Source organism: Cajanus cajan, chromosome 8 (genome assembly GCF_000230855.2).
Source record: "Cajanus cajan strain Asha chromosome 8, NIPB_CcT2T_4, whole genome shotgun sequence".
Lineage (NCBI taxonomy): Eukaryota > Viridiplantae > Streptophyta > Magnoliopsida > Fabales > Fabaceae > Cajanus > Cajanus cajan.
In genome coordinates, this window is record NC_138524.1 from 20,582,879 (window position 1) to 20,591,878 (window position 9,000).

Genomic DNA, 9,000 nt, shown 5'->3' on the forward strand with positions numbered 1-9,000 from the left:
ATAAATACTTTTCTTTAAAGTACTTTAAAAACAATAAACAAACGGGATCATTATCAATGCAAAAAAAAAATTATCTTATTACTTAATTAAAAATAATATGAATATATTTTAAAATAATTATTATAAAATAAATAATTTAACTATATTTAATAATCCATAATCGAATAAAAGTGCCTTATTTTTTGCATTTTAATAAAATTATAAAATAAATTAATGCAGTGCGTAAATTTTAATTATGGACTATTGAGAGCGCGTGGGGTCAAGGTTTCATTTCACTTCGTAACTGATAAATGATATAATATATATTTATTTTGAATATTAATTATATTATTCTCTCTCTTTTGAGTGAAAGGTGTAACGTGCCACGTGAAAGGGACACTCCTCTTGGCAATGCCAACCTCTACCAACGGTTGTTAGTTAGGTCATGCTTTTCCTCCTCTTTTTAGGTCTTCTATCTTAGCATTATTTTTTTTAATATAACATATTTATTTTAATACAAATTTTTAAATAAGAAATTTCAATATACATTTTAATTATATTTAGTCATTTTAAAGTAATTTGATAAAAAAATGATGTTGAAAATAATAATTTTAATGAAGTCAAGATTTAAAAAAAATAGTTTTCAACTAAATACTCTTATTAATATTATCATAAAAAATAATTTTATTTAACTGTAAAATGAACTAATTTTTAATAAAATTTTGAGTTATGGATATATAAATGAAAAGTATTATCATAAAAAGTTTATCTTTTAATTTTTTTATTCAATTCAAATAGTTAGTAAGAATTTGTTCTTATTATTGACTAAAGTCTAAGGTTTACGTTTAATGAATAAAATAACTCAATATTAAAAAATTACCCTTATAAATTAATTTTATCAATTCAAATCAGATTAGAATAATGTGATTTTTTAAATAGTTTTTCTTGAATAAATTTTTTAATTGGAGTTTTAAAGGTTATAAATTGTTTATAATTTATTTTTATAAATTCTTAATTCAACTCGAACAGATAAAGGTTGAATATAATTTTTAAGCATTAAATGTTAAACTAAAAACTAATATATATTTTTTCTGACCTTTTTATATTACTTAATCAAGCAGTACTATCTTCCTAGTAAGTGAAATATCAAATCCTTGAAATGCAGACAAGATTATTACGAAACATGCACATTTTCCGATATTCGTTATTTCACACACCTTAATATTAAAATTAAAACCACACTTTTTATAAATAAAAAAATGCAAAAAAAAAATTTGGTACATACTACATTCACTTAAACTTGCAGATTAACGATCATAAAATTGTTCCAAATCAGTAATTTTAAATTCTCATGTGTAATTATTTTAAATATTGTAAGAAGAACTTTAGATATATTTGTTCTAGAAAAAAATAATTAAACCCGACACCACAATATAAAAAAATTCGAGCTTTTTTTATTTTTATTTTGCTAGAGTATACTACAAAACAACTTGATTCTCAAACCTTCTTACTTACTCATTTTTTTAACCGTGTATTTTGAAATGAAATATTCGTCTTCGAAAATAGTAAATGCTGAAATCTCAATAATTTAATCCATACTAAATACTAAGACTCGAACCCTCAATAATTTTTTTGTGACTGCTACATGTATCATAGTGTTGGTCCTTAAATTTATTTTAATAATAGGCATATCATTAATAATTTAGACACCACCATATCAAATAAACCATATGATTAGCAATTAAATACTAAATTTCATTTATGGTATTCTAGTAACATGTTTCATCGTATCATGAAACACTGTCTTCTGTTCTCTCTCTGAAATCCTTGTGATGGTGCCCTAGATCCATGGCTTCTCAGTCCAAACTTTGCATGTGTTTCACTGTTGCTGAGTTTCAGTGTTATCCTTTTCCCTCTCTGCTTGTCTGGGTACTGGGAAAGCCTCATGTGGGCCCCACATTCACACCTTTGCAAACTCACTCCCACCCAAAAGCTTGTAACTTGTGAACACCTTCCTGTTAGTATTCCACGCTCTCTTACATTCTAAATTTGCAAACTTTGATGCTTCCCGGTTCATAAACCACCGGTATTTCATTGGGTAAATCATTCCGCTGTGTAAAAAAAATATATTTTTTTTATTATTATTATTATTACTATTTTGAAGATTTCCGAGGTTTGCTTTGTTGAATTTAAGATTGTAATCTGTTTGATCAGGTTATTGAGTTTTTGTGGATTGACTAATCTGGGATCACATTTGGGGTTATCAAAATATTGATGTAATTATTGCTACTGTTACAATTTGGCTTTGTTTGAATGTGTGGTAATATTGGTGGTTATGGGAGTGAAGTGAAGTGAAGATGGGGATGCTAGTATAGTATTGTAGGAATGTAATTGAAGGGGTGAGGTGAGAAGCATTGAGATTTGAAACTTGGCTTTTGTGGGAGGGGTTTGTTTGTTGTGCATAATGGGTTGTGTCTGTTGCAAGCCCTCTGCCATTGAGGATAGCAAGGAGAGTCCAAGGGAGAGATTGTCGAGCAAGGCTCCGATGGACTCTCATGTGTTGAGGGGTGCTTCATCGAGGAGGGAGGATGCGTATAGGGTGAAGGATAAATGTGATGGTAATGATTTGAGAACTGCTTTGATTGATAAGCATGAGAATGGTTCCTTGGGGTTGCAAGGCGATAATGTTGAGAGGAAGAGGGAGAGAATGGAGTGTGTTGCTGCTCAACCACATCCGGGTGCTGGCAGTGTTCCCAAGGCCATGGAAGGGGAGCAGGTTGCAGCTGGATGGCCATCTTGGCTGGCAGCAGTGGCTGGAGAGGCTGTCAATGGATGGTTGCCGCGCCGTGCAGATTCTTTCGAGAAATTGGATAAAGTATGTTTCTTTCTTGATCTGGTGTCACTGGAATTTTGCCATTGCTTTTGTTAGATGTAGATATTCTAGTTGCTGTTAGAACATTGATTTAAGTGTTGAATTTTCTGATTGGTTTTCTTAATCTGTTAACTGTTAAATTTGTTTTTCCTTCACCTTCACCTTCTCCCCCATCTCTTTCTTCTTTGATTAGCTGTTTCCAAACTTTGCTGTATGCTAGGGATGACAGTTAGGAAAACGAGTTGCCAACTTTGCACTGCCTTTGGTTTTGAGGATAATAGTTGCCATGGTGGTGGGGCTTACCTAATGTATATTGTTGTTGTTGTTTGATTATAACCCTCGTATACACGACCTATCATTTTTAAACTGTATTTGAATATTATACTCACATAATATCATTTCTTACAAAATTCTTGATAGTTGTTAGTGATTGAATTTAAGAAGCTAATAATGTTATGTATCATTTTTTACTTTTCTTCAGTAAGGCCAAGATACCTTGAATTTGGACCTACTACAATTCTGCTTCTGTTTGCGTTTTAATATCCTTGATTTTACCCTCTGATGCATGCAACAAAAAATTGAGTTAAATTTGGCGCTTTTTACTTTAGTTTCTAGATTTATAGTTAGATGTCCTTTTTTTTCTCCATTATTTCAATTAACTAAATGATATTATTATCTACAGCCTTGTTTATTTTTCCATGAATGATAAAAAAATTCCTTCTATTTTTTTTTTCCCCAGATTGGACAGGGAACTTACAGTAATGTTTATAGGGCTCGTGATCTTGAGCAAAAGAAAGTTGTTGCTTTGAAAAAAGTGAGGTTTGATAATCTTGAGCCAGAGAGTGTTCGCTTCATGGCAAGGGAAATTCACATTCTACGTAGGCTTGATCATCCAAATGTCATAAAACTGGAAGGCCTGGTTACATCAAGGATGTCTTGCAGCTTATACCTTGTTTTCGAATACATGGAGCATGACTTGGCTGGGCTAGCGTCACATCCTGGAGTGAAGTTTACAGAAGCACAGGTAATTTTTAAAGCTTCTTTTTTGTTTTACTTCTTTCCTTCCGTTTTACAAAAAAAGTAGCTTATGGCATATTCCAAGAAAAATCTTGCTGCATCTTATTGCTGTGTGTAATCTGATATTCAACAAAATGAAGTTTCTCCTTAACTTTTAAGCTAATAGTTAAAGACACTCATTCTGATAATCACAGAGCTTTAATTCCTATTTTTATTTTTGGGATTGAAATTGAAAATGAATATATTGAAAAAGAGGAACAAACTACAAGAAAGGGTAATAAAAGAAGACCAAAAAATGATAACCAAGCTTTAACTACTTAGTTTATTTTATTTTGGGATAAGAAAGTAAACTATAAAATACGAGATATCTTGTAAACAATCCTAGTTAAAGATGAAATGCTACACGGCCAGTTGGCCACAAAATTCAAGCAAAGATTAATTTCTCATTGGAACTTGGCAGGTTAAATGTTACATGCAGCAACTTTTACGTGGACTTGATCACTGCCATAGCTGTGGTGTGCTGCACCGTGACATTAAGGGTTCCAACCTTTTGATTGACAACAACGGAATCTTGAAGATTGCAGACTTTGGTTTGGCAAGTGTTTTTGATCCCAATCAAACTCAGCCTTTGACAAGCCGAGTTGTCACTCTTTGGTACCGCCCACCAGAGCTTTTACTGGGTGCTACACACTATGGCACTGCTGTAGATTTATGGAGTACAGGTTGCATACTTGCTGAGCTGTATGCTGGCAAACCTATAATGCCTGGGAGAACTGAGGTATAAGAACTTAAATGTTTATGTTAAAATGTGGCAATTTATTTCTTCCTTTCATCTGTTAAATATCTATGGATCACTGAATATTTGTTCTTCATAAGTGGGTAAGTAATTTTAGATTATACTTGTGTATGAATTATTATGTGTGGTGGCTTTGGAACAATTACAACAACAACCTAGCAACCCTTTCCCTTATGTGGAGTGGCCTATATGAATCTTACAATGCCATAACTCTATGATAAATCATGTCTATAGACACCATATTTTACTAATATTAATGTTCCATCATAAATCGTTTGTTAAATGTATATGGTGTATTGCTGATACTTTCGTTCTTCATAGGTGGGATAAGAAATTTTAGAATATACTTTTGTATTATATGTGGTGGCTTTTGAACCATTCTTTAGCATTAATTAAGATGGGTTCACAAGGGAATATCAGTAATGCCTAACAAAACAGATAAATATTATGTTCACTACAAATTCCAGTTAATGCTCCTCTGTATGTTTTGTGTGTCAATAGTCTGGTTGTACACTTGTATTAATTAGATGATTAAAAGGTACTTTTCTATCTAGTAGGTGGAGCAGTTACATAAAATTTTTAAACTTTGTGGTTCACCTTCTGAGGATTATTGGAGAAAATCAAAGTTGCCCCATGCAACAATATTTAAGCCCCAACAACCCTACAGGCAATGTGTTGCCGACACATTCAAGGACTTCCCTGCACCTGCTTTAGCACTCATGGAGACTCTTTTGTCCATAGATCCTGCTGATCGTGGAAGTGCAGCATCTGCTTTGAAGAGTGAGGTGTGAAATTCATGATGAATTTTGAAGACGTAATATAATCTGATTTATGTTCATTCTTTGCTACTAATACCAGATGTCCATATGTTTCTAACACACAATGCATATAATACAAAATGGATGTTCATGTTTGTATAAAAGCATCAGTTTAAGTTATATTTCAACCTTAAATTTTTGTGTATTATTGTTTTGATCAAATTGCTGCTCCTGTACTGTCTCTTTACCATTGCTATTATTGTAAGTCCCCATCAGTATTGTCTCCAAGATCTTAATACAGTAGAACATTCATTTGTATATCAACTAATTGATATATTTATAACATGTTGTTTATTTATTCATTGTCTCTTACTCAAGTTCATTGTTGCATTAATTTCTCTTTTATTTTGGATGTATATTATTGATTTTGATAATTCAATATGCATTGGTCTTGATTGTCTCCTTTTGGTGTACTTGCTATTTAGTTCTTCACGACAAAGCCTCTACCTTGTGATCCTTCAAGTTTGCCAAAGTATCCTCCTAGCAAAGAATTTGATGCCAAACTACGGGATGAACAAGCAAGAAGGTGTGTTTTCAGTAATAGGGTGGTTATATGTTTGTTATATAAGGTTGGCATTTGCCTAATGCATTAGCAATATTCAGTTCTGAAGGGGTGCCTCACTGCCTCTTCATGTGTGTTTTTATGTTTAAGCTTTCAAAGTTCTTTTATCTTCTAATTAAATTCTTCAATTATTCTTGTTGCATTTTGTATTTGTTTGGTTCTTTCTTTTCAAAATATAATGGCTGTGTATTTGTTGATCAAATTTTAGCAATTGGAAAAAAGAGGAACAGTTGTTCTCTAGATTTAATTTTTAGATTAAACCTTCCACTTCCCCTAAAAAACTCAGAAAACACAAGTTGTTTCCAACTTCTGAGAAGCTGTATTCATATTCTTCTTGGAAACTGTTAAATATATTATATTGTCAGCGTGTCTGGCTATCCCAATATGAACTGGGCATGATGTTTCATATGCTCATGACATAGGTTTATATTAAACCATTCAATGAATAGCCTGGAATTTATCCAATTTTTCTGAACAGATTGATGCTTGATTGCTTGTTAATCATGCTTTTTAGTTCCACTGTAGTATTTTCTTATGGCATTATTCACTTTGATTTCTAGCTCGTAAAGTTAACTGTTAGATTTTTGATTTTGGTTTTCTGATTTTAGCAGACAAGGGGCAGCAGCAGGTAAGGGCCAAAGACACGACCTTGAAAGAAGAGTAGCAAGAGAATCTCGAGCTGTCCCTGCACCAGATGCCAATGCTGAACTGCCCCTGTCAATGCAGGTACCCTTCTGTATTTGCTCTTTCATGTTTACTACCCTAATGATCTTGTCAATGCATGAATATCCTTTTGGATTTGCTCTTGTTTATATCCCAACAATAACTATCTGCATGGCATCTTAAGAACTAAAATAAAATGGAAAAAAAGAGAAAGGGTGCTTGAAGGTTGAATTATTGAATCTTATTTCAGCTTCCCTTTTGAATGTCATATTTGCATCCTGTGAGGATAGCTTTTATACTCTTTTTTGTTATACCACTTTTCTTGTGTCAAAACCTTAAATAACCTCATCTTACAGAAGAGACAAAGTATGGCTCAATCAAAAAGCAGAAGTGAGAAGTTTAATCCTCATCCTGAAGAAGCTTCTGGATTTCCCATCGATCCCCCTAGATCATCACAAGCTGTAGAAGTAGGCATGGGACCTCAGGTACCGCAACATAAAAGAGCCTCTCATTCTGGTCCACTGGCTCACCGCACTGCATGGGCTAAAGCTGGGAAGAACCAGGATGAGGCTCCTAATATTTCAGTTGGGGGCGATCTATCAACAACTTCAGGCTTGGTTTCAGCCACCAGTATGTTGTCAGATGATCACAGAGAAAGGTCTGGATCATCACAAATGGAGGCTTCAAAACTAATAAACAGATTCCCTGGATCATTCAAGGATGTCTCTGAATCATCGATACAACAAGATCAAAGGCATCATGTACAGGGCCAAGTAGGCACTTCCCAAAACGAAGAAGGGAGAAGCAGCAACAAAGACCTAGTTCTTGTAAGTAGTTTGACTTCTACCTTTATCTGTTCTGTTGTGGTGTATTTAGGTAAACTTGATTTTAGATGAATTTGATGGTGCAAAATTGATTTTGGTTAAAATTGAATTTGAACTGTGAAAACTTTTATCTCAAATGTAAGTTGGTTTTTCATAGTAAAATTCAGTATAACTTTCTCAACCAAAAAGGCTAGATTAGTCAAATGTGCTTTAAGGGACATAATGTCATAATCACGTTTGAGTAAAAAAACAAATATGATTTTTTTAAGTTAAATCATCTATATATGGTATGAGTGTGCTTTTGACATAGTTAAACAATAATCCAAACATTGCTTTAACTTTACAATTCTATTTGTTCCATCTTGAGCCGTATCATTCTTTGTTCCATCGTGTTTTCCATGTAGCGAATCTTAGTGTAATAAGGCTTTTTTTTTTTTTTATGGTTATTGAACCGTATAATTTGTTTTTGTATATTATTTTCCACTGATTGTTAGGTTGATCTAATGCCATTCATTATTGACATTGTTTGCGTTTCAGTTTGGTCTACATTTCTTGTGCTCATTTTTCCTTCCCCTCACAATGGTGCAGGTTGGTTATGGGGCAAAGGGTCATAAAATCCACTATTCTGGTCCATTGCTGGTTCCATCAAGCAACATGGATCAGATGTTGAAAGACCATGACCGCCAAATTCAAGAGGCAGTTAGACGGGCACGTTTGGATAAGGCAAAAATGAGAAGGCTTCAAGCTGAAGGGAACCAGGTAACCAATTCATTATTTGCTTCTGGTCGTTGATTTGTAGAGTTGTTGAGGTGCAACAAGGCATCATAAAGAATCTTCTATTCTTTTCTTTTTTAATGGGGGGGCTGTATAGGCAGAAAGTATCCTTTGCAAAATGCCCCAATGGCCATGTTAGGTAAACTTTAGACCTTACACCTTAGAAAACCTCTCCCCCTTGAATTTATCACATATTTTCTTTCTACTTAAAGCTGTAATTTCTGGCATAAGCCCATTCTTGTAAAGCTTTTAAGCTTCAATCTGTTAGAATACTGGGGAATAACTGTGTCATGGTAGAGTTAATATTCACCCAGAAGATGCCTAAGGATATGCATTATTATGTGTCTCCTCTCATTCTATCTGACGCATCATTGCTTCAGTATTGTTGTTGTCTAACAATGGTGCTCCTGAACTATCCTGTGCTACTAATCTGATATGGTTTGAAGTTTATTTTGACAAGTTCAGGTTCTAGAAATTAGATTTGATGTATTTTTTGAGGACGAGTTTGAGCTAGTTTGGTGTTTTATTTTGCTTTAAAAGTATGTTTTAAAATAATTTATTAATAAAATTTCTAGATTTAATAAATAATATATATGGAGAATGGCTTGATTATTTTGTACACTCCTAACACGGACGGGTGACAATTTCAGATGAGTGAAGCTCAATAAGAATTATAACAAGCTAAAGTGCTAATA

At 33.3% G+C, this 9,000-nt stretch overlaps 1 protein-coding gene across 3 annotated transcripts; it reads left to right on the top strand.

The window, feature by feature from the left end:
* The first annotated feature begins 1,717 nt into the window (after positions 1-1,717).
* LOC109818443 (putative serine/threonine-protein kinase At1g54610) lies at positions 1,718-8,764 on the top strand. 3 transcript variants are annotated; one of them, XM_020383908.3, is made up of 9 exons: positions 1,718-2,077; positions 2,194-2,854; positions 3,591-3,875; positions 4,329-4,646; positions 5,222-5,449; positions 5,908-6,008; positions 6,653-6,770; positions 7,064-7,534; positions 8,120-8,764. In XM_020383908.3, exons 2-9 carry the CDS (start codon positions 2,444-2,446, stop codon positions 8,321-8,323), a joined length of 2,136 nt encoding a protein of 711 aa, XP_020239497.1. In that variant the 5' UTR covers positions 1,718-2,077; positions 2,194-2,443; the 3' UTR covers positions 8,324-8,764. The 3 variants fall into 3 exon arrangements, with proteins under 3 accessions (XP_020239497.1, XP_020239498.1, XP_029124678.1); XM_020383909.3 differs by having other exon boundaries at positions 1,718-1,996; XM_029268845.2 differs by having other exon boundaries at positions 1,719-2,077; positions 6,656-6,770.
* Positions 8,765-9,000: the final 236 nt, after the last annotated feature.

Bases quoted from the DNA above. Each gene is read 5' to 3' on its own strand.
- LOC109818443 (XM_020383908.3), top strand. From the start codon at position 2,444: ATGGGTTGTGTCTGTTGCAAGCCCTCTGCCATTGAGGATAGCAAGGAG. The intron at 4,647-5,221 runs GTATAAGAACTT...TCTATCTAGTAG, and splicing joins TAATGCCTGGGAGAACTGAG to GTGGAGCAGTTACATAAAAT. The intron at 6,771-7,063 runs GTACCCTTCTGT...CTCATCTTACAG, and splicing joins AACTGCCCCTGTCAATGCAG to AAGAGACAAAGTATGGCTCA.